A 22251-nucleotide genomic window follows, 5' to 3' on the forward strand; every position below is an offset into this window, starting at 1 on the left:
TTTAATTAAACATTAACAATACTTTTTACAATCGACGTTAATATAATGACTGTCATATTTGAAAAATGTGTCTTTTCAATCCAAAGTTTCTTTTATTTTTCATTTTTTTCTCAAATATATTTACTATTTTTACTTCCAGGTATGTTAATTTCAAAAGTTATTCAACATTAATTTTAATATAAACAAAATGTATGATATAGAGGATTATATTAATTTAATTGTACATTTAGGTACATTATGCATAATACCAGAAGCAAGTCAAGAAAGTATACTACAACCCTTTAAAAGTTATTCAGACGTAGCAATGTTTCATTATAATGTACCAAAGGAAGTTTTCAGAGCAACATGGCAATTTGCAGCATTTACAGATCAACCAAATTGTCCACAAAGGAAGGTGCATATGTTAGTGCCTTTTTAAAAAGATTATTTTATTTAATTTACTTTAGGACATGTGACTAAAGTTTTGATAATATTTTGTAGACACTTGAGATGGGGTAGTTACCCTGTCCTACCAATTGATAATATGACAACATTTCCAACAAATATGTATCCACTTAATAACGATACATTGGTTATTTCAACCGATACTTATTTTGAGCCTGAAAGTATAGCTGTTATACCTGTTTATGGACCACAAGCTGGTGATTGGTTTGTTGCTGCATATTTATCTCCTTGGGATAAAAAAGTTCAGCAACAAGTAAGTTCATAAATTTTCATTCGTTATCCCTAAAAGAGATATGATATTATAAAATATTTAATTTCATATTTTAGGGCCTTTTTCATAAATGTCATTATAGCATAGGTTCTATAGCTTTATGGGTAGAAGCAAGCGCTATAGAAAATGTACCTGTTGGTTATCAAACCACATTAAAAACTAAAGAAACGTCTTCTTATTACAAGTGAGTGTATGTATACAATGAAATAATGAAACGATGAAAATTGGAAAGTAACTTATTTAGATATTCTTTAGAATATATGTACCATCTGGAATATCAACTTTACGTGTCTACATTTGGGGATGTAATTTTACCGTACATTCTTTACGCAATGTACATAAACCATGTATTAAAAATGTAGCCTTGCAAGGTCGTGTTTTACCAATATTTAATAATACTCCTCCAAGCAATATTGGAAATTTAACCATGCTAGATTCTTATATGTTTACCATATTTTCCCCATACGAAGATAGTTATTATTACTTGTTAATTATCTCAGATAGTATTGTAGAATTTAACATCAAAGTTAGTGTTTCAGGTAAGTCTTCAGTAATTAATTAAGAATGAACTGAATTTTGAAAATAATTATATTTTATAAAATAAAATGTATCGTTTTAGAATGTCCTATTAAATTAATGGGAAAACAAAATGTAGAACAGTATTCATTGATTACTGAACAATTTACACAAATATCTGAAACAAATATAAAACAAAATCAAACCACTGTTTCGAACCATAACAGAAGTTCATTTTATAATCTAATGGATCTACGTACAAATCAGTTTTATATACAAACAGAAAATTCTAATACGGAGGACAAATGTTTTCCAAGATATCAACTTGTCAGAGTTAAACATTCTCAAATATTTTCCACGAGTTATTTATTGCAAGTATGCTTTTAATTTAAATAATGTATAAAAATAAAAGATTGATACAATGCTATAATTATATTATGTTATTTATATACTATATTTTTTTTTTAGGGAAAAGAATGGTTAACTCCATGGTTGGCTTTAACGGACTCATATCCGGTAATAACGCAGTTTAATATTTTACCTTTTGTAGATATCGGAGGTACTCTTGACATTAATATTCATTTGGAGATGTATAAGGTAAGAAACTTTGATATCATTAAAATTATTGTAAGTTATATTTATGTATAAATAATCTAATTAAACATCACCATTACTTTTAATAGACGATGACAAAACAATTAATTGTTGTAACAGTTTGCATTCAAAAAGGTCATGCATCTAATATATTAGAAAATAAAATTATATGTGAAGATGAAAAATTATTTATGAATTTGTCTTCGTTGAATAAACATGACGAAAGTATATTAATACCATATCCACAACCGGATACATGGTATATTTCTTTGCAAGCGACATGTTACTTAAATAAGTAAGATCTTATTTTGTATATGTTTGCATAAACATACATATTTCTATTATAATTATTTAATGTTTTAATAACTCTATTTATAGTCATCCTGTAAATTGTGAAATGGAAGAAATTTTAGTATCATTGAATGTTCATATAAGACAATGTGTATTTCCTGGTAAAAATTCGTGTGGTCGTAATGGGATTTGCCAAGAAATTCATAGAGATCTTCTTGTCTATACAGCTTGTAACTGTCATGAAGGTAACACTGCTTTATCCCAAAATCAAATATGCACAAAAGAAGTTTATATTTATTTTAAAAGTATGAATTAATAATTATCTATCATGCATTTAGGATATAAGGGATGGGGTTGTACAGATATAATTACAACAAATTCTGGAAATTCTGTTATTACAAGAATATTAATGTTAACATTAAGTAATGGATTCTTTATACCAGCTATATATTTAGCTGTAAAACGAGAATTTTATACAGAAGGATTGATTTACTTATCTACCATGTTATCTTCTGCTCTTTATCATGCCTGTGATCAACTTACCACGAATTACTGTATTACTAAATTTGAAGTAAGTTTATTTTTAACTATATGTGTATATTATTATTTGTCTAAACAATAAGTTATAGAAATAAATTAATTTTATTTTTTTCTAAATGATTATGTAGGTATTACAGTACTGCGACTTTTTTCAAGTATATTAGCTTTTTGGGTAACACTTGTAGCCATGGCAGAATTACCTATTCATTTAGTATCTTTATGCAATATGTTTGGTGCTCTTCTAATTGCATTTGAAGTGCAATCTGATAGAACAAGTTTAAATAGTATATCGATACCCTTGATAATAGGTATCATAATACCAGTAAGTCAATTATTATATATCTAATTATAAATACTGTAATGATATATTTTTATCTATAATACAAATCTTGTAGGTTGGAACATATATATATCGTAGTTACCGTACAAAAAATTGGAAGAGACCTAATAGATTATCAAAGCTATTAATAGGCTCACTATTAGCAGGAGTAGGTTTTCTGCTTTTTTCTATGATTGAGACAGAAGCGAATTACCAAGTATGTAAACATAATTAATGTTTTGATTTTATTTAAATAAATCTTGTAGGTAATCAATTTATTTGATTACAGTACATCCATAGCATATGGCACATGATAATCGCTATATCTTTATTATTTTTGTTACCGCCTGCACGGACACAACCATTAAATAACTCAAATATTAGTTCTTCCAGTGAAGATACTGAGTTGTTAGACTATAAAGACTATCTCGATAGTCCAGTATTTACAGTGATAAATGGTCAAGACAATTTATTAATTGCCTCCAGGTAAGAAAAAAAAAGATAAATTTGTCATTAAAAATTTAATTATAATTACATTATGCCAAAATAATATCATTACTAATGCAAATTAATAAGATCTCTGTTAGCATAGGAATATTTTCTGTTTATAACAAGGAAAATTAGAACGTGATAAAATATTTAAATATAATAGAAAGACTGTGCCTTAGTAAATCACATATGTGTATATTTTTTTAATAAGGGAGCATATATGTTCATTTGTAAAGTGTTTCTATTTTGTATGTTAAACAGAATATAGAATTGATTGTTAATAGAAAAAAATACAAAATAAAATAGAAAACATGTCATAGTAGGGATTATAGTATATAGAAGATGTTAACTCTTCTAGAGTAAAAAATTGTTTTATATAAAAGTATGTGCATTGTGCTTAATATATATAATTTTAAAATATTCTTTTTTTCTATAGAGAAAATTATCTTAATGATTATTAAATGTTATTACTTACTTATGAATTTATTTTTTTTTTAAAGAAAGTAGCAATTTCTTGCATTGATATAGTTCCTACTAAAGTAATAATTAATTCAAATGAATATTCACGCATCAGAAAGTATGTATACAAAAAGTACAATAATAACAATTCATTTAATAAGTTGTTTTTATACATCAGAAATATGAAGATATAATATTATAAATATATTTTTATTAGTAGTAGGTAATATTTAAGATAGATAAAACATGCAATTCATATATTTTAGTTATTAAATGTATACCTCAAAAAATTATTAAAATTTTATAGTATCGTTATTACAATATCTAAATATGAAGTATTGTATTTATATTATCTAATAGATTTTTTATACTTGTATTATAAATATACATTTATGTTAAAAATTATATTGTACATGAATGGAAAATAAAAGAAAATATAATTTTATTTCATAAAGATAGTTAAATTACAGTGAAGAATTGTGTTAGTAATTAGTATATATGTTAATTTTTATAGAATTCTTAAATTCATGATTAGCTTCATATTTCATTAATAGTATAAGTGTCTTTTAAATGATTTATTACAACCTTGTACCGTTCCAGAGAATACCTAAAATTATTCAAATTTTATGACATTACATTTTCTTTATAAAAAGTATAGTTAAAAAACAATTACTTCACAATATTGTATTGGATCTATAAGTAAGTTTCCAGCGTTTTCATAAAATTTGAAGGTTTATTCTGAAAAAATGGTTACATATTTTTCATTCGAAATATTGTCCATCGGAAGATACAATTTTTTTCCATCTTTCTGGCAATTATTGAATTCCGGACCAAAAAAAGTTCTCGTCTTTTGAACCCGAGAACGTATTGAGCCAATTTTTGATTCCTTCTACTGAAGTGAAGCGCATTCCGGTAAGAGCGTTCTGCATCGACCGAAACAAGTGGTAGTTGGATGGCGCCAAATCTGGACTATAAAGCGGGTGAGGCAAAATTTCCCATCCACTATTATTCAAGTAGTTTTTGACCGAAGCAGCAACATGTGGCCGAGCGTTGTCGTGGTGAAAAATTACGGACTCGTGCCTGGTCTGATATTCTGGCCGTTTTTCCGCTAATGCCCACTTCAAACGAATTAGTTGGGTTCGATACAATGTTCCTTTGATGGTTTGACCATTCGGAAGCAGTTCGTAGTGTATGACACCCTTCTGATCCCACCATATGCAGAGCATGACCTTATTCATGTGAATTTTTCGCATCGGCGTCGATTTGGTCGGCTCGCAAGGCTTTGCATATGTTTTTTTGCGTTTAGGATTATCATAATATATCCACTTTTCGTCACCAGTGACAATACGATGCAGAAACAACTTTTTTTTATACCGCTGTAGCAACATTTCTGACATGCAAAATCGCCGTTCGACATCTCTCGGCTTCAACTCGTACGGCACCTAATTTCCAACTTTTTGGATGAATCCCAAAGCTTTCAGGCGCAGGGAAATGGCTTGTTGCGTGACGTCCAATGATGCAGCAAGCTCTTCTTGAATTTGACGCGGATCCTTATTCAGCAAAGCCTCCAATTCCTCGTCTTCAAAATTTTTCGGCTTTCCGGAGCGCTCCTTGTTTTCAACGTTAAAATCACTATTTTTGAACCGTTTGAACCACTCACGACACGTCGATTCACCAATACATTCCACCCGTAAGTTTCCAGTAAACGATAGGCCTCAGCTACACTTTTCTTCATATTAAAGAATAGAAGCAGCGCTTTCCGCAAATGACGCTTATTTGGCACATAACTTGCCATGTTTTTGCTTCATAAAATATACGACGCCGATAGAAATGCACAAATATGATGATGCAATATTGTTAACAGATACACAAGGTTCGAAAATGACACATGAAATTAAAAAACGCTGGAAACTTACTTGTAGACCCAATATATACCTTTCAGCTACACAATCTCCCAGCCAATAAGATGCATTTACCATTTTTGTAAATTGCATTTTTAAATAATATTTGTTTGTGTATCGTTCTTTGGAATAATTAGAAAAGGATTTAATAAGCGGATGATATTCACCTATTTCTATAATTTTAGTTACATTGCACATTTCTATTTCTTCATTTAAAATTTTCCACACCTAAGTACATAATAAAATCATAACTAACAAATGCATTAAATAACAAATATATATTTTTTATTTCGTAAATAGTTCACCTGTTCCCATTTTTCATGTATTAAATCTTTTAAAGATTTTCGATATTTAAATCTTTCAAGAGCATATATCGCTTCAATGCCTTCGTCAATGTTTTTAATGTTTTCAAAAATGCGATTAATTAAATTTTTGATCATATTTTCTAATTGTATTGTAGCTCTTCTAAATTTATCTATAGCAATATTGCACTTAGTATTTTCAATGTTTAATAAATTTTCTTGAATTGCAATGATCTTGCTTAAATGATCATAAAATAGATTTTCAATTTGTTGACAACATGTTTCATATTCTAATCCTTTTGCTCCTCCGAATGTTCTTGCTTTGGTACACCTATAATAATATAAGTAATATAATAATAATATAAATAATATTTTTAAAAAGTCAAATATTGGATGTATTAAACATTACCTTTCAAAAATAATTCGTGCATTACAAATTTCAATTATGTCATGACATCTTTGTATAAATGCATTAATATTATTAAAAATTAATTGCTCATCTATATTCCATATTTTGTTAGGACTGACGGATGTTGCTATTTTTTTAACAAACTACAAAACATTCACCAGATTACTATAGATGTTATGATGAAAAAATATATATTCTTACTTTCTCGTAAATCTTTTTATACATCTCACAAGTAGATATAGATTTCTTTAGCATGTGTATCCCACTTTCGGCGTGTTCCTTAATTGCACTTTCTAAATCTATGCAACATTGACATTGAGATATTAACTGTATACTTAATGCTCGACAAAGGGATTCTATATTATTTCTATAAAAATACAAATTTCATGTTAAAGTCGTATAATTCTCTAATAAATGTTATAGATATATTTTAGTAAATTAATTATTTAATAATTCTATATACGTTATACTGTAAAAATGTGATTCCACCCAAATGACCAATATCAGAAGAAATATCTTTGTTGCATTAGTTTCCAAGTCATTGGAAATAAATAAATTAGTACAATATTCAGATAAAATGTTTAAGTATATTAAATTAGATGAAGATTCTATCAATGCTTCCTGTATTTTGTTAATATACATTGGAAATGATTCTACACTAGATGAATTGATATTTCTTAATAATTTGATTATTCCTTGGACTTCGTTATTCGATAATTGATGATTTAAAGAATTTAAATTATCATCTGAAAATATACATACAAATATGATATTATAATGAATATCATATATTTTATAGTATATTCAATATATTGCTACGATAATAATAATAATAAGAAAGAAAGAGAGAGATTGAACTGACAAACATTTTTCCAATGATTCCGTTCATCCATTATACTTTCAATATTTTTTCTAATAGTCATACTAGCCAAAGCTGTATGTATTTGCTTGATCCAACATCTGACTATTTTTTCCAATCTTCCAATGAATTCTTTAATATGAAACTCTTGCGTTAATAGGATAGAATCTTTTTCGTCTATAATTACGGAATCATTTTCATAAAATAATCGAAATCCTTGTAATTTAGGTAAACGTTCTCTGGGTACGTACAAAATTGTTCTATTTATTGATTTACAAAGCCGATCATTTAGAATCATTAAAAGATCGTGTAAATTCAAATATAAATCATTCTGTATAACTAAAATAGAATTGTTAAGAATCTTATTATTTTATTTATTAATATTAAATGATAAATGTAATATAAAGAAATACTTTTTGGCCATTCTTTACTGTTCAAAGCAACAGGTGCGTATATATTTATTAAAAATTTAAAAATTGATTTTATTTTATCTCTGTTGATATTTCCGCATAGAATAGTTTTAAAAAAGTTATCAGGCGTGTAGATATGTAACGGTGATCTTAAAAAATACATGACTTCTACGTCTCTGCAATTGTTAAAATTTAAAGATGCGATCAATTTATTTTGATTGAAAAATATAATCAATGTATTATGAGTTACGCATTGAAAATATTCTTTTATAACTTCGTAACAATTTTCATTCCAATCTGATTCCTTAAGATGAGATAATACAGTCAAATCTTTTATATATTGTACCTAAAAAAGATATCTTTATGATTTAAAATATAATCAAACTTTTAAATGAATTAATTAAAAATATAAGCGCATTCGGATACAAATGATTTTTTTAATATAATTTAAATTTTCCCGCCCAATAATTCATGATACTGACTAGCGTTATCAGTTGTTGTTCAGTATAGATAGGATTTTCTGGTTCGGAAGAAGTTTCTTCTTCACTCTCGGAACTTTCTGTAATTATATATTTTATAAATATATTAAATCATATAATAATTTTCTAATACAATTGATAATTATTACCATTAAATTACATTCATTAAGATTGATAAAACTGTTATCATTTAGGAAATAAAATTAAAACATATTTTTCGAATTAATGGAGGGACTTCAGATTTCATATTTTTGAACAATTAAGAATACGTAAATGAAATTATAATTATAGTCATTTATAAATAAATAATTAGTAATATTTTATTATCAATAAATGACGACCTGGTTTTCAACTGTTGCGTAATAAATTGTAATTAATTCTATAAAAAGATATGATGTCAATGTTTTGAGTTTAAAAAACATGCACAACGTGCATGATTGAGATTTAAACGATAAATTTGTATTTCTTCTTATTATATCGCATCAAATGAACTTAACAGTTCAGTTAAAAATAGAAATAATCATCTAAATTATAATATAAACAATCATTTTATTTTACCATGTCTTTCGTAGCCTTCTTCATCGGTATTCATATCCAAATATTCCCGATGTGGATCGGATATTAATTTATCGCTTTTTTTCATTTTTTCACGTTTCTTTTCTTTTTTATTTTCCATATTTTATATTCTTAACAAATTTACTTGCAAATAAACAAATGATAATTATCTCTCGATTGAGATAGCGCAATGGATTAGTTTCACGAAAGGAATACAAATCGAAAAACTATCTTGTTGCTATGATATATTTGATCAATATTTCTTCCACGTATTATTCATATCCCTTTGAATTTTTCTCGTAGAAATTATGAAAAAAGAAACAAAATAATTAAAATATCCTGTTGCAACCCTTATAAAAACCTTGATTTGTGTTTGTTTTTTCATTTGGTACCATGATAGTCACCCGTGCGTAACTTTGACCGTTTGTTTTTTTAATGGAGACATTAGAGATAATAGAAAATAGATAATAAATAGAGATAATAACTTTTATCGTAAGATCATTTTAGAACATACATAAGTTAATTCATTCAATAATGTTTTGTTTATTAGAAACTTCATTCTTATAATTATTAGAAATAGGATATTGTTGGTTGAATTAGCGATTAACAAGTAGTCTTACACTAATAAAATAAATATAGTTAATGTATTATAAACTATTGAAATAATTATTAATTATTAATTTTATATGAAATATTTTTTGTTCTTGTTTTTTTTTTTTAATTGCGTATAATAGAAAATTATCCAAATATGTGATATTAACTTTTATTCATATTTTTTCAGTTAACATCACTATTTTTGAAGGATTATAAAAACCATTCTCTACAATATGTCAAGTCGATTATTCGTTGGTTCCTTGGTGCATTGTAACAAAAAAAGGGAATTACTTGTAATTAAACAAGCCGCAGTACTGGTAGAAAATGGCAAGGTATACATAATAATATTTTCTATACAATGTCAACAAAATATATTTATCATATTTTTTGTATTCCAATGAAATTAACATCCAATTAATTATCGCAATTTGAATAATTTATTTTCAATTTACAGATAACCGATGTTATTGTTAATCCAAATCTTAGTACAATTAAAGCTGATCATGTAACGTATTTAAACGAGCATGAATTCTTAATACCAGGTCTTATTGATTGTCATACCCATGCTGTTCAATTTCCTAATCTTGGTTTGGGTTATGATAGAAATCTATTAGACTGGTTAGAAAAGTATACTTTCCCATTAGAAAAAAAATATGTCGATGAGAATTTTGCTAAACATGTATTTAAAACTGTTGTGGTATGTAGAATTTAGTTCTCATTTTAATCTCTTATAATTAAAATATGTTTATTTAATAAATAAAATATATATTGTTTGTAATGTTCATAAATGCTCATATATATATATATATATATATATATATATATATATATATATATATATAGAAACGTACACTGGATATGGGTACAACAACAGCATGTTATTTTGCATCTTTATATGGAAAGGCATGTATGGAATTAGCACAAGCAGTTTCAAAATATGGCCAACGTGCTTTTATAGGAAAAGTAAATATGAATATAGACCGCGATGATGGTTATTGTGAAAATACGGTAGATTCTATAAAAAATACTGTACAATTTGTAGATGATATTAACGCTTTAAACGTAAGCATTAAAAAATAATTTTTTCAACAATAAAACTATGATAGTAAAATGATTTAAATCTTAATATTTGAACAAGAAAATTTCAATTGTAGAATCCTCTTATAAAACCAATCATTACACCAAGATTTGCTTTAAGTTGTGATATGAAATTGATGATAGAATTGGGTTTGCTAGCTAAAAATAAAAATCTTCGTATACAGGTATTTATAAATAATTATTATGAAGCGCAATTTAAATTTTTTTTATAAACATAAAAATATTATTATTTTAGACACATATTTCGGAAAATCTAGATGAAATTAAAGCAGTACTAAACATGTTCAAGGACTATACATCTTACGCCAGTGTATATAACGCAGCTGGGCTTTTAACTGACAAGGTAAATAATAAAATGTAATATGAAAACATCATTTGTCCAATTAAATTTAAATCATTTTTCTTAGACGATATTAGCTCATGCAATATACCTTACGGACAGTGAAATAGCGCTTGTCAGACAAAATGATACAGCAGTTATACATTGTCCATCATCCAATACATGTTTAAAAAGTGGTATGTGCGATGTACGAAAATTAATTTCACAAGGACTTAAAGTAGGACTAGGAACAGGTATTGATAATATTATTCTTTCTTTTTTTATAAAGTTTTTATACGATGTCAGATAAATTTACACATAGAAAATATATAATTATTTTCTTACTAGATGTAGCCGGAGGACAAAGCTCCAGTATGGTAGAAGCAATGAGATCTGCATTAGCGGTGTCAAACAACCTTGCTACAATTAAAAATGATTATATTAGTCTTGATTATAAAGAAGTTTTTTATATGGCTACTTTAGGTGGTGCTATATGTAAGTATTTTTATTCGATATTCAATGATTTACCTTAGTATCCTTCAATATCTTTATATATTTCAGCATTAGGAATCGACGAGGAGGTAGGTAATTTAATGCCTGGTAAACAATTTGATGCACTTGTAATAAATATGAATGTTAATGATAGCCCAATAGACAATTTAATGAGTTATACATTAGAAGAGCAATTACAAAGATTTATATATTCTGGAGATGATCGTAATATTTTGGAAGTTTATGTTTCTGGTCGAAAAGTTAAATAAAAATATGTTTAATTTTCTTTATTTTGATGATGTATTAAAAATGATTGTATACTTCTTAAAGACTGTTCATATGCTTTTTCAAATCCATGACTATCATCATCCTAAATAAAGTAATAATATATAAATTGATATAAAAGTTATTTTTTGATAAGATGTAATTAAAGATTACATTATTGAAAATTACGTACAAATAGTGGATCCTTTATATTCATTTCTCCATTGGGATCATATTTTCCTAAAATTTCAACAATTGCTTTACTATTTTTTGGTCTATAATGATATAAACATTCCATTATATAACCATCCATTCCAAAAATCCAATCATATTCATTAAAATCAGCTTTTGTAAGCTAAAATAATAAGAATTATAATATTAATATTTTTTTTATAACTTAAACTACAATCTATATATATTATTTTCTTCAAAGATCAATAAGCAGTTCTTTTGTTAGTGAACAGTTATGGTAAGTAAAAAGAATACTTTGCATTAAAAACCCTTTACTACTTTGTTTTATGAGTTGTTTGGGCCAGTCTTTTGATTTACTTCTTTTTAAATACTTCTTTCAAAAACATTTTGTATAAATTTTACATCAAATATTCTTACGAGTCTTGCTACATGAGAATACTCAGTAATTCCATGTTTATGAAGTGTTGACATAGCTCTTGGTTCAGGTGGATTGTCTATATGATATTTCAGAATTGCTGCACTATTTGCTTCCCAATAATTAAGTAAATTCATTTTTTTAATTTGTTCATTAAAAACTGCCTCAGCTATTGGAGACCGACAACTATTTCCTACAATGTTATTAACAATTTCATAATAATTCCATAATTAATCCATATATATAAATATCATAATTACAATCTTACCTAAACAAACCATAAGTACTTTATTCCTTTTTGCCATATTCTACAAAATTACAGACTTTTTATTCTAAATTAAACTTTTTGCGTACTATGACATTCTCATTTGATAATGGATAACTAGACTGTTTATTTCCGGAATATTCGCTGTCTCCTTGTTTCTAACCTTTTACAATTTGTTGTGGTTTGTTTTACTTACAAAGGCTGTGAAAGTATTGTCCTTTCCAGATTTTTTTTTTGTTGAACTTTATATATTTTTAAAAGTCCATTAGAATTATACATTACACTTTAGAAGTAGGATATAATATCCAACCGTTTCCGAAAAAATGAGGAAAGAAGTTTTACTAACATTCTTATATAATAGTTTGTTTAGACAGTTAGCATGAGCCATTAGTAGCGTAACAGTGCGAACTCGTTATCGCTATATCACTGGGACGACTTTTATTTTTTATTTAATTGTAATTTTAATTCTATTTCTCGCCTTTGTTATTGTAAAGTATGTTTTCTTTATTTCCATTCTTTTTTCTATCTTCCTACAATATGTTATATTACTTTCATGAAAAATACAATGGAAAATAGGATGCTTTTATATTATAGAACGTTTCAAGTTTTTTCTATTTTTTTATAAACGTTTTTATTCTATTGAAAAATTAAAATTACTTATTATGTAAGTAATATAATGAATATAATGAATATAATTATAAGATAAATTAGATAGAATAAATTTTAAATATTATTTAAATAACTATTGTATCTTTAGTCTAAATTAACATAACATTATGCAATAGCAAAAATGATATAATTAGTCATAAACATTAAATACCTTCATGTTTTTCTAAAAAGGCTGTTATACATCTTGTGCACTGATTAAACACCGCCTCAAATCCATCGTTATGATTCTATAAAAATAAAAACAATTATAAGACTAGTTAAATTATATTTAAATAAATAAATAAATATTTAAGAATACGAAGAATATGATAATGTACATCATAATAAGGATCACGTATTATTAGTTCATTTAATGGATCATATTTCCCAAGATAATCAACTACTGCTTTACTATTCGGCGGTTTTAAATCATTTAGGGTTGCTATGTTTTCATGGTCCATCCCAAATATCCAATCATACTTATCAAAATCGCCTGGCGTAATCTATAATTAACAAACAATATATGGTATTTTTTCATATTCAATAAATATTAAAGCAGATATTATATTGCATTATATTATTTACTAAAAACTTTATATACCTTTCTAGCACTATGAGAATAGTTAGTAATTCCTTTTTCTTTCAATACAGAGATAGCTCTCGGATCAGGATTTTTACCAGTATGATATCCTATAATAGCTGCGCTATCAACTTCCCATCGATCATTTAAACCCATCGTTTTAATTTTATCATCAAAAATAGCTTCTGCAATTGGAGAGCGACAAATATTTCCTTTAAAAATAAAGAGATAAATGTTTAATATGAGATTATATATTATATATATGGTGAAATAATTAAACTTATTAAAGAAAAATTATAAAAATATACCTAAACAGACCATAAGCACTGCTTTCTTCTTCGACATGATTAGTTTTAATTTTTTTTTTTTATTATATTTATATGTTACAGCAGATTTATACAAGATTGTGGGGTTATCTATATATATATGCGTAACAAATAATGTTTTATAAGAAATTATTTGTAAAATACCCTAGCCGAACACGTAGTTCGCACGTGCTACCATCTACTTCAGTGTTTCTCAAACTTACTTTTTTGTCCTATCGCCCCCTTGCCCCCTTACTTTAAGCCCCGTGGTCCTTAAAATCGGCCACCAGGGCGCGATATCGCCCACTTTGGGAACCACTAATCTACTTTAAACTTTCTATGGCAACAACAAATTGAATGGTTTCTACCATGTGCTTCTATTTGAAATAAATTTAGAAATTTAAATTTTATTTTTAAATTGTGGTAATTTACATTACTTTAACGTAAAAATGTCATTTTTTATTAGAAACAATCACGCCAAGGGTGGAGTTAAAAGAAAAGTAAATTATTAATATTTGTACATTAATAAATTAAAAGATTTTTAATTGCTTATTATAGGTTATTATTATAGGTTAGAGTTATGCAGTTTATGATAAATAAATAATTTAGTGTATTCACTAAAATGACTTTCAATTTAAACAATTAAAATTTAATCGAATGTTATATTTAATGTATAAACTATCAATAAATAAAAATTGTATGTATTCATAATATAGTATATTTAAATGAAATATTATTTATTTTTCAGTACAATGGACGTTTTGAAAATAAAAATAAAAATAAAAGTTTATCTGCTTTCAAAGAGAAAAAAAATGTAAAAAAATCTATACCTGACAATGAAAGTATACCAAGTGATGACGAAGAACTTGCAGAAGAGAATCAAAAGTAAGTGTAATCGTATAGTTCAAGAATGATAAATAGGATTTGATCTATGTGCTAAAATATGATGAAATTTATTGTGATCTTTTTTTCATGTGCAAGTGCATAATAATAAAAAGTACAAAATATAAAATATTTTTTGTTTTGCAGTGAAGAATTTCCAGAATTCGAAAGTGAGTCAGAAAGTGAAGAAACCGCACAAGAAAAACGTATTAGATTGGCTAAAACCTATCTTAAACACATTGAGGAAGAAGGTTAGTAAATTAAATATGAATTGTAACATTATGCGTATATAAATATCTACATGTTATTAATGTATTATATATTTTGATCCAATATGTGTGTAGAGAAAGATAGAGCAGAGTTTGAGGAAGGAGCGGTTGAGAAAAGATTAAAGGATGAATATTTGGAAGAAAAGGGATATCTCAGAAAAACAGTAGCTGAACATTATGTTGGTCATCAAGATCCTATAATATTGAAGTGTAAAGATCACAGAGATTCTATTACTTGTTTATGTCTTTATAGTAAAGGGAACATTTTATATTCGGGTTCTAAAGATGGTAGTTTAATTAAATGTAAGTTTTTATTAAAATTTGTTTAATTAAAAACATTAATTAACAAATATTTAATAAAAAAGCAATGTAATTTATATTATTTCATTGATAATAGGGTCATTAAAGGAAAGAACTAAATTAAAAATTATAAAAGGAAAAAATAAAGGGCAGGAAGGAATGAAATCGGTTAACTGTATAGCAATTAGTACAGATGGAAAATTTTTGGTAAGAAAAGCAATATAGTATATTATGTTTTAAATATAGATTTTATATATTCGACATATCTATGTTTCTAATTCATGAATAATATTTTAGGTTGCAGGAGACGGTGGCTGTAAAGAAATCAAAGTATTTTCTGGAGAAAGTTTAAATTTTCTCAAAAATTTACAAGGCCATAGAGATATAGTAACTGGTCTAGTGTTTCGAAAAGACACACACACACTTTATTCTGCATCTGATGATAGAAGTGTAAAAGTTTGGAATTTGGACGATATGGCGTATGTTGAATCATTGTAAGTATATGTTAACATCTTATGAATTAATATTTTCGCATAAATTTGTATATTTATAATGCACTTTTATTGTTAGATTTGGACATCAAAGTGGTATCACATCGATTGACGCTTTGTCAAGAGAACGTGCCATAACTAGTGGCGGATTTGATGGAACAATTAGAGTATGGAAAATTGTTGAAGAATCCCAGTTAATTTTTAACGGCGATAGTAGCAGCATAGGTATAGTTAAACTTATCAATGAAGAGAACTTTTTCAGTGGCAGTGATGATGGCTCACTTTGCATATGGGGTTCTCATAAAAAGAAACCTTTATGCTCTATACCAGAAGCACATGGAAAAGACGACAGTAATGATGAACCTAATTGGATAACAAGTATAGCAACGTTTTTGAATACTGATTTAGTTGCATCTGGTATGACATTTCTTCATAAAATATCTATTATTTATATCTCAATATTCTTGTATATATTTTACTTTTATTATAATGCGTGCAAATCATTAAATGTTTTTCTTTTAATTAGGTTCTAAAAACGGTGAGATCAAGTTGTGGCGATGTGGTGATTCGTTTAAATCGCTGCATCCATTGTTTACAATTAAATTAGTAGGATTCATAAATTCTCTATTATTTACATCAGATGGCAATAATCTAATTGCTGGTGTCGGTAAAGAACATAGACTTGGTAGATGGTGGCATATATCAGAAGCTAAGAATTGTATTGTTATTATACCATTAGAACAAAATAAAACAAGTAAATAATTAATTATCTTACAGATTAATTATTGCATCTTATCGTTTGTGCATAGTGTTTTATACACACAATATAGTCATATTTTATAATATGACTTTATTTCTATAATTTGAAGTTGATTGTTTCCCTTTGGTGTTTGCGCCAAATAATATTTTTCATGTAAAAAACAAGAAGCAATTTTATATATTTAAGAAAAAATAAATTTTATATTAAGTCAAGAATTGTTTTTTACGATATCCTAGAAATATTGTCCACAGATACCTATTAAATATAATTTGTTAAATATATTTTAAATTTATGCTACGCAAATTTGAATATTGTTATATATAATTACAGTAATTTATAGTAATTTGATTGTTATTTTATTCCTAGATTGTTCCTAAATGATTTAGGAACTTTTGTCCATCTTGTATTGCAGTTGGTATTTCACTTATCAGCCACGCGGCATTTTTATATATATATGCACTTTTCAAATATGTCTACTATATACACACTTTTCTGAACTGTTTATATTTAACAAAAATAATATTAAATAATAAAAAATGAAAACAATTATAGAAGAAAATATTCCAAAATTAAAACATTTACCATCTAAAAATGAAAATATATGTTATGAACAAAATCGGTACGTAAACAAATGTATTAATCATTGGTAACTATTCAATTACAAATGTATAATATGATTTATGTATATTTGTAGAAATTGGTGGCTGTTATTTGGAATTATTATAATTCTTACAATTGGAACTAGATTTTATAAAGTTACAGAGCCACAACATGTCTGGTAAAAATAAAAAATAAAAGAAATACATTAACATATATTTATTTTCTTAAAATATTTATTTATAATAAATAATGCATTTAATAATATTGCATTGCAGCTGGGACGAAACTCATTTTGGTAAAATGGGAAGTTGGTATATAAATAGGACATTTTTCTTTGATGTACATCCTCCTCTTGGAAAAGTAAATATTTTGTCATCTTCCAAATGTTATAAATATTAGTGAATATTCATGAATGTTATGAGTTAAAATCTTTATATTATATTTTAGATGCTTATCGCATTATCTGGTTATTTAACTGGTTACAATGGTACATTTGCATTTGAAAAGCCAGGTGATAAATATGAAAACGTCAAATATGTTGGAATGAGAATAGTAATTATGTTTGTTTCTTTAAATGTAAAATAATTATAAAAATAATTTAATTGGTTAATATAATGTTTACAAATATATTTCTTTTCTTGTATAGTTTTGTACATTATTAGGTGCTACTACAGTACCCTTATCATTTCTAACAGTATGGGATTTAACAAAATCTACTAATGCAGCAATGCTTTCTGCAGTATTTATTCTTTTTGGTAAATTTTAATCTCCAATCGATAAAAATAAATGTTTACTTTTAATCATAATAATGAATTTGATTGTAGATGTTGGTCTATTGACTTTAAATCAGTATATTCTTCTGGATCCAATATTATTATGTTTTATGATGTGCGCAACTTGGGGAATGACTCGTATTGGTTCTCTTCGCCATCAACCATTTACATCTTCTTGGTGGAGTTGGCTAATATTTACAGGTGTATCTCTTGCATGCACAATTAGCGTTAAATTTGTTGGTCTGTTTGTTGTCTTGCTAGTTGGTCTTTATACCATAAACGAATTATGGCGAGAATTAGGGGACTTAACGAAACCCATTGTAAGCATTATTTTTCTTTTCATTTATTATAGGGTAAAAATATATGAGATTGGATTGAAAACTTTTTAACTCTGACAATAAAAAAATGTAGTTCTTTTTAAATAAAAGATAAGTTTAACAGAAACAAAATATTGTTACTATATTAAACTCAAAACTTTTCAATCCATTTACATATATAATTTATTTTATTTGTAATAGAAAATATAAAAAATATAAAATATTTTGTCTTCCAGTCTTATGTGAGCAAACATTTGATGGCAAGATTTTGTTGTCTTATTATGTTACCAGTATTTCTTTACATGTTATTTTTCTACATTCATCTTCAAGTTTTAAATAAAAGGTGAGATCATCGATTTTATTATTTACATAATACAAAAAGTCATTATTATTTAACAAATATATTTTTTTGATTCAGCGGAAGTGGAGATGGATTTTATAGTTCGGAATTTCAATCATTATTAAAAGGAAATTCTTTGTACAATGCAACTATGCCACGACAATTAGCATATGGTGCTACTATTACTTTAAAGAATCATCGTACAGGTGGAGGATATTTACATTCTCATTGGCATCTATATCCCGAAGAAGTTGGTGCCAGACAGCAACAGGTTTCTTATACATAAGATTTTTATAAGAATGCAAGCTCGAATTTATTAAATAAAATAATAGTTTTATTTTATTTCTAGATAACAACTTATTCTCATAAAGACGATAATAATCTTTGGTTGATAAAAAAGTATGATACCGATGACATTCCGTCTGAACCAGTATTGGTAAAACAGGGTGATCTTATACGTTTGGAACATGTTATTACAAAACGAAATTTACATTCTCATAAAGAAATTGCACCTATTTCTAAAAAACATTACCAAGTAACAGGATATGGTGAGGTAAGTATTTTGTGAATTAATTATTCAATATTGTATTCGAAGTTGCATTTATGGGTGCGCGAACTGTACAATGGCATAGGGTCCTTAAATATTTGTCATTTTAATTGATAATAATAATTATTATTATCATTATCTATTTTCCAGAATGGTACAGGAGATGCCAATGACGTTTGGAAAATATTGATAGCAAATGGTAAAGATGGTGATATAGTTGAAACTGTTACAAGTAAGTTAAAATTTGTTCACTATCTTCATCATTGTGTATTAACATGTAGTGGAAAGACATTACCAAAATGGTTAGTATGCGAGGAAAACAACAAGAATTAATAAAGAATTATTATAAAAATATATTATTAATATGTATATTATTATTTTAGGGGATATAATCAACAAGAGGTGTCATGTAATCCAAATATGAGAGACAAAAATGCATTATGGAACATAGAAGATAATAATTATACTAAATGTAAGTATTCGATTTATTTTATAAGAAATTCTTAATATATATACTAGATTTAATATTAATAATTTTAAATATCATTTACAGTACCCAATGTAAGTTTTCAAGTTTATGCACCTGGATTCCTTGATAGATTTTTGGAATCACATGCTGTCATGTTGCAAGGAAATTCAGATCTCAAAGTGAAAGAAGGAGAAGTATCTTCTCAACCTTGGCAATGGCCTATTAATTATAGAGTATTTATTATCACAGATTAATATAATAGACAAATGAAAGATTTGATAAAAGTTACTAATTAAATACTAATTTTAGGGTCAATTCTTCTCTGGCAATAATCAGAGGGTCTATTTGCTTGGTAATCCTGTTATATGGTGGGGAAATATAATATTTCTTATAATGTTTATTACGTTATATATACACGCGTGTATAAGAGAACAAAGAGGTTGCATAGAGGATCCTTTAACACTTCAGCAAAGGGAGAAAATAATGGAAGCTGGAAAATGGCTTTTTGTTGGATGGTTTTTACATTATGCACCATTTTGGGCTATGAGTAGAGTATTATACTTCCATCATTATTTTCCAGCATTGTTATATAGCTCAATGTTAACCGGCGTTACTTTAAATTACATCATTGAAAGTTTACAAATATTATTGCCTAATAAAGTAGGAAATACTATTTATCATATTATAATGGGTACCGTTATTTCTATTACGATATACAGGTAAATATATTTAACCGTTTGAATCACAAGCAGTGCAATTGCACTCCTTAAATTTCATGTCGAAAAGATCTTCTACATTTGATCATTGTGCACAACTGATGGTGCTCTAGAATTCTACCAAAGTTGGTATGTTTTACTTTACTAATACTTGCCAGTCGTTTTAATAAAAAAAGACAGAATAACGTTGTTTGAATCTTCTTGATATAAATTGAGACAAACGCTATTGCTCTGCTTGAGTCTTTTTAGTGAGATTATTCCAAAGACACTTGGAACTCAAATTGTTAATAGCGAATTTATATAATACATTGTTTTTTATGTATTTAATATGTAATACGTATTTATAGCTTTTATTTATTTTCGCCGTTGGCTTATGGAATGGAGGGACCTGCTGCATCTGATCCTGAAAGCTCTATGCATTCTTTACGATGGATGGATTCATGGGAATTTTAAATTTCTTACAATTTTTTCATGTTTTTCTTTTACACCTACTTATACAAGGTGAGAGATATTTTTGCTAATAAGAATGAGATTAAATTTATACTATTTATAATAATGATGTAAACAATACTCATTTTTTTATTTATAAAAATTACTAAATATTTTTATGAACTTTTTATACATAAAAAAAGTATTTTTATAAAATAATGTCGTTTAATATATTATCGTTTAAATTATATATATTTAATTATTATAATAATATTGTAATATATTATATGTATAAAAAATTGAAGTTTAATATTAATTAAGGTAAACAAAATAATTTAAAAAGTTGAAATTACCTTGGTACTTCCATTTTACTTAATCTTATTATAAAATCACATAACCTCATTTGTACTTGAATTTCAATTGGATTATTTGTTACTTCAAATCCAGGTACACCAGCTTTTTCTAATATACTTTGTTGATCTGATACCTTTTGATCTAATTGCAATACCAGTTTCATATCTATTTGTTTCAACTCATCTTTGTGTTTTTTATAAAGTGCAGCTTTTATTGCCATTCTTTCCTCATCCGTTGTTACTTTTGACAATGATTCTTGAGTTTCTATTTTTTGTTGATTTAAAAGTTGCAATCTTTGCTGAAATAAATGTTTTTCAGTAACATGTTGTATTTCCATTAAACCTTTGACAATCTCAAAAATGGTGTCATTTAATAAAGAATTTGCTAAGGCAGATAACAATTCGTAAGGAAGTCTCATTTGATATTTCGGTGGGAGTTCTCCAGCCATATGCTGAAGTTGTTCAACTAAAAAATATAATTTTCTTTGAAGATCTTGTGGAGTTGGATTATCAATATCCATTATACAATATAAATAATAGTTCAGATACGTTTTCTGTAAGCTTTATGCAATTCGATCAATACACAGGCATTTAAAAACCAAAGAATACAGAAGCACATAGTAGCTCACAAATCCACTTTTTTCCTAACTAGATTCATCTTAGTTAGTAACCTAACCAACAGAGAGCGACAGTAGGTACTTAACTCGATGATGGTACAAACTATCAAAAAATACTGTATTTATATGTAATAATTTTTTTATTAATTTCTCTTTTCATATTAATATTTATTAATGTTATTAATTAATCATTCCTGAAATTCGATTTCACTTTATTTATGGTTGGTAATGTTACCTACATTAGTTCCATGTATTATCAATAAGAAACTTGTTTCTTTTGCTATACTGCATTTGGTAAAAACAGTTAACCAAATTTAACGACAGAACAGTATACATTGATATAAGCACTCTTATATAAGCTCAATTCCTACCATATCG

At 26.6% G+C, this 22251-nt stretch overlaps 8 protein-coding genes across 12 annotated transcripts; 4 read left to right on the plus strand and 4 right to left on the minus strand.

Moving 5' to 3' along the window:
- Nucleotides 1-3884, plus strand: LOC107069521 (post-GPI attachment to proteins factor 6). The gene is given in 14 exon segments (XM_015326917.2): nucleotides 1-139; nucleotides 231-402; nucleotides 481-697; nucleotides 772-899; nucleotides 971-1254; nucleotides 1335-1606; nucleotides 1700-1828; nucleotides 1915-2120; nucleotides 2204-2361; nucleotides 2455-2687; nucleotides 2785-2806; nucleotides 2809-2978; nucleotides 3052-3192; nucleotides 3265-3884. Coding segments are annotated over 14 exon segments (2427 nt in total). The 5' UTR covers nucleotides 1-45; the 3' UTR covers nucleotides 3466-3884.
- Nucleotides 3885-4348: 464 nt separating this feature from the next.
- Nucleotides 4349-9243, minus strand: LOC107069479 (uncharacterized). Of its 2 annotated transcripts, XM_089172231.1 has the most exons (10): nucleotides 8842-9243; nucleotides 8287-8363; nucleotides 7808-8150; nucleotides 7398-7733; nucleotides 6999-7281; nucleotides 6737-6902; nucleotides 6536-6678; nucleotides 6130-6457; nucleotides 5859-6052; nucleotides 4349-4530 (listed from the first exon to the last, which is right to left on the minus strand). In XM_089172231.1, exons 1-10 carry the CDS (start codon nucleotides 8957-8959, stop codon nucleotides 4461-4463), a joined length of 2058 nt encoding a protein of 685 aa, XP_089028357.1. In that variant the 5' UTR covers nucleotides 8960-9243; the 3' UTR covers nucleotides 4349-4460. The 2 variants fall into 2 exon arrangements, with proteins under 2 accessions (XP_089028357.1, XP_015182307.2); XM_015326821.2 differs by lacking the exon at nucleotides 4349-4530 and having other exon boundaries at nucleotides 5620-6052.
- DhpD (guanine deaminase) lies at nucleotides 4529-11670 on the plus strand. Of its 2 annotated transcripts, none has more exons than XM_015326815.2 (9): nucleotides 4529-5613; nucleotides 9620-9764; nucleotides 9887-10129; nucleotides 10276-10494; nucleotides 10587-10694; nucleotides 10766-10873; nucleotides 10938-11103; nucleotides 11198-11344; nucleotides 11411-11670. In XM_015326815.2, exons 2-9 carry the CDS (start codon nucleotides 9666-9668, stop codon nucleotides 11608-11610), a joined length of 1290 nt encoding a protein of 429 aa, XP_015182301.1. In that variant the 5' UTR covers nucleotides 4529-5613; nucleotides 9620-9665; the 3' UTR covers nucleotides 11611-11670. The 2 variants fall into 2 exon arrangements, with proteins under 2 accessions (XP_015182301.1, XP_015182300.1); XM_015326814.2 differs by lacking the exon at nucleotides 4529-5613 and adding an exon at nucleotides 8284-8365.
- Nucleotides 11116-12621, minus strand: LOC107069477 (low molecular weight phosphotyrosine protein phosphatase 1-like). Of its 2 annotated transcripts, XM_015326818.2 has the most exons (6): nucleotides 12481-12621; nucleotides 12215-12405; nucleotides 11799-11960; nucleotides 11540-11711; nucleotides 11378-11446; nucleotides 11116-11269 (listed from the first exon to the last, which is right to left on the minus strand). In XM_015326818.2, exons 1-4 carry the CDS (start codon nucleotides 12515-12517, stop codon nucleotides 11619-11621), a joined length of 483 nt encoding a protein of 160 aa, XP_015182304.1. In that variant the 5' UTR covers nucleotides 12518-12621; the 3' UTR covers nucleotides 11116-11269; nucleotides 11378-11446; nucleotides 11540-11618. The 2 variants fall into 2 exon arrangements, with proteins under 2 accessions (XP_015182304.1, XP_089028359.1); XM_089172233.1 differs by having other exon boundaries at nucleotides 11378-11711.
- Nucleotides 12622-12868: 247 nt separating this feature from the next.
- LOC107069478 (low molecular weight phosphotyrosine protein phosphatase) lies at nucleotides 12869-14192 on the minus strand. Of its 2 annotated transcripts, none has more exons than XM_015326819.2 (5): nucleotides 14014-14192; nucleotides 13727-13917; nucleotides 13464-13628; nucleotides 13298-13373; nucleotides 12869-13007 (listed from the first exon to the last, which is right to left on the minus strand). In XM_015326819.2, the coding sequence occupies exons 1-5, from the start codon at nucleotides 14048-14050 to the stop codon at nucleotides 13000-13002; spliced, it is 477 nt and encodes a 158-aa protein (XP_015182305.1). In that variant the 5' UTR covers nucleotides 14051-14192; the 3' UTR covers nucleotides 12869-12999. The 2 variants fall into 2 exon arrangements, with proteins under 2 accessions (XP_015182305.1, XP_015182306.2); XM_015326820.2 differs by having other exon boundaries at nucleotides 14024-14159.
- A 117-nt stretch (nucleotides 14193-14309) lies between these two features.
- U3-55K (U3 small nuclear riboprotein factor 55K) lies at nucleotides 14310-16721 on the plus strand. Its single transcript, XM_015326811.2, has 8 exons — nucleotides 14310-14510; nucleotides 14759-14895; nucleotides 15040-15143; nucleotides 15237-15464; nucleotides 15559-15668; nucleotides 15759-15955; nucleotides 16032-16369; nucleotides 16479-16721. The coding sequence occupies exons 1-8, from the start codon at nucleotides 14460-14462 to the stop codon at nucleotides 16712-16714; spliced, it is 1401 nt and encodes a 466-aa protein (XP_015182297.1). The 5' UTR covers nucleotides 14310-14459; the 3' UTR covers nucleotides 16715-16721.
- Nucleotides 16722-17015: 294 nt separating this feature from the next.
- twisted (Protein O-mannosyl-transferase 2) lies at nucleotides 17016-20961 on the plus strand. The gene is made up of 14 exons (XM_089172232.1): nucleotides 17016-17331; nucleotides 17407-17490; nucleotides 17588-17672; nucleotides 17760-17864; nucleotides 17959-18067; nucleotides 18137-18405; nucleotides 18639-18745; nucleotides 18821-19013; nucleotides 19092-19295; nucleotides 19440-19591; nucleotides 19673-19761; nucleotides 19843-19991; nucleotides 20068-20477; nucleotides 20822-20961. The coding sequence occupies exons 1-14, from the start codon at nucleotides 17249-17251 to the stop codon at nucleotides 20925-20927; spliced, it is 2145 nt and encodes a 714-aa protein (XP_089028358.1). The 5' UTR covers nucleotides 17016-17248; the 3' UTR covers nucleotides 20928-20961.
- Nucleotides 20962-21136: 175 nt separating this feature from the next.
- On the minus strand, nucleotides 21137-21899 carry gdl (gonadal protein gdl). Its single transcript, XM_015326829.2, has one exon. The coding sequence runs from the start codon at nucleotides 21775-21777 to the stop codon at nucleotides 21253-21255; it is 525 nt and encodes a 174-aa protein (XP_015182315.2). The 5' UTR covers nucleotides 21778-21899; the 3' UTR covers nucleotides 21137-21252.
- Between the last annotated feature and the right edge of the window lie 352 nt (nucleotides 21900-22251).

This window comes from Polistes dominula, unplaced genomic scaffold, assembly GCF_049000335.1.
Source record: "Polistes dominula isolate Pdom_NZ unplaced genomic scaffold, Pdom_raw_medaka contig_73, whole genome shotgun sequence".
Classification (NCBI taxonomy): domain Eukaryota; kingdom Metazoa; phylum Arthropoda; class Insecta; order Hymenoptera; family Vespidae; genus Polistes; species Polistes dominula.

What these genes read in the sequence shown, in the direction of transcription:
- LOC107069479 (XM_015326821.2), bottom strand. Translation starts at nt 8,959, where the DNA reads ATGGAAAATAAAAAAGAAAAGAAACGTGAAAAAATGAAAAAAAGCGAT. An exon ending in AGAAGGCTACGAAAGACATG is followed by an intron (nt 8,364 to 8,841) that starts GTAAAATAAAAT and finishes ATATAATTACAG; the next exon opens with AAAGTTCCGAGAGTGAAGAA. An exon ending in TACATGAAAAATGGGAACAG is followed by an intron (nt 6,053 to 6,129) that starts GTGAACTATTTA and finishes TTATGTACTTAG; the next exon opens with GTGTGGAAAATTTTAAATGA.
- DhpD (XM_015326815.2), top strand. Translation starts at nt 9,666, where the DNA reads ATGTCAAGTCGATTATTCGTTGGTTCCTTGGTGCATTGTAACAAAAAA. An exon ending in ATAAAAATCTTCGTATACAG is followed by an intron (nt 10,695 to 10,765) that starts GTATTTATAAAT and finishes TTATTATTTTAG; the next exon opens with ACACATATTTCGGAAAATCT. An exon ending in CTGGGCTTTTAACTGACAAG is followed by an intron (nt 10,874 to 10,937) that starts GTAAATAATAAA and finishes CATTTTTCTTAG; the next exon opens with ACGATATTAGCTCATGCAAT.
- LOC107069477 (XM_015326818.2), bottom strand. Translation starts at nt 12,517, where the DNA reads ATGGCAAAAAGGAATAAAGTACTTATGGTTTGTTTAG. An exon ending in ATTCTCATGTAGCAAGACTC is followed by an intron (nt 11,961 to 12,214) that starts GTAAGAATATTT and finishes TTATTATTTTAG; the next exon opens with CTTACAAAAGCTGATTTTAA. An exon ending in ATATAAAGGATCCACTATTT is followed by an intron (nt 11,712 to 11,798) that starts GTACGTAATTTT and finishes TACTTTATTTAG; the next exon opens with GATGATGATAGTCATGGATT.
- LOC107069478 (XM_015326819.2), bottom strand. Translation starts at nt 14,050, where the DNA reads ATGTCGAAGAAGAAAGCAGTGCTTATGGTCTGTTTAG. An exon ending in AGTGCTTATGGTCTGTTTAG is followed by an intron (nt 13,918 to 14,013) that starts GTATATTTTTAT and finishes TTATTTTTAAAG; the next exon opens with GAAATATTTGTCGCTCTCCA. An exon ending in TACGTGATCCTTATTATGAT is followed by an intron (nt 13,374 to 13,463) that starts GTACATTATCAT and finishes TTATTTTTATAG; the next exon opens with AATCATAACGATGGATTTGA.
- U3-55K (XM_015326811.2), top strand. Translation starts at nt 14,460, where the DNA reads ATGTCATTTTTTATTAGAAACAATCACGCCAAGGGTGGAGTTAAAAGA. An exon ending in AGATGGTAGTTTAATTAAAT is followed by an intron (nt 15,465 to 15,558) that starts GTAAGTTTTTAT and finishes CATTGATAATAG; the next exon opens with GGTCATTAAAGGAAAGAACT. An exon ending in GTACAGATGGAAAATTTTTG is followed by an intron (nt 15,669 to 15,758) that starts GTAAGAAAAGCA and finishes ATAATATTTTAG; the next exon opens with GTTGCAGGAGACGGTGGCTG.
- twisted (XM_089172232.1), top strand. Translation starts at nt 17,249, where the DNA reads ATGAAAACAATTATAGAAGAAAATATTCCAAAATTAAAACATTTACCA. An exon ending in AGATAATAATTATACTAAAT is followed by an intron (nt 19,762 to 19,842) that starts GTAAGTATTCGA and finishes TATCATTTACAG; the next exon opens with TACCCAATGTAAGTTTTCAA. An exon ending in ATTTCTATTACGATATACAG is followed by an intron (nt 20,478 to 20,821) that starts GTAAATATATTT and finishes ACGTATTTATAG; the next exon opens with CTTTTATTTATTTTCGCCGT.
- gdl (XM_015326829.2), bottom strand. Translation starts at nt 21,777, where the DNA reads ATGGATATTGATAATCCAACTCCACAAGATCTTCAAAGAAAATTATAT.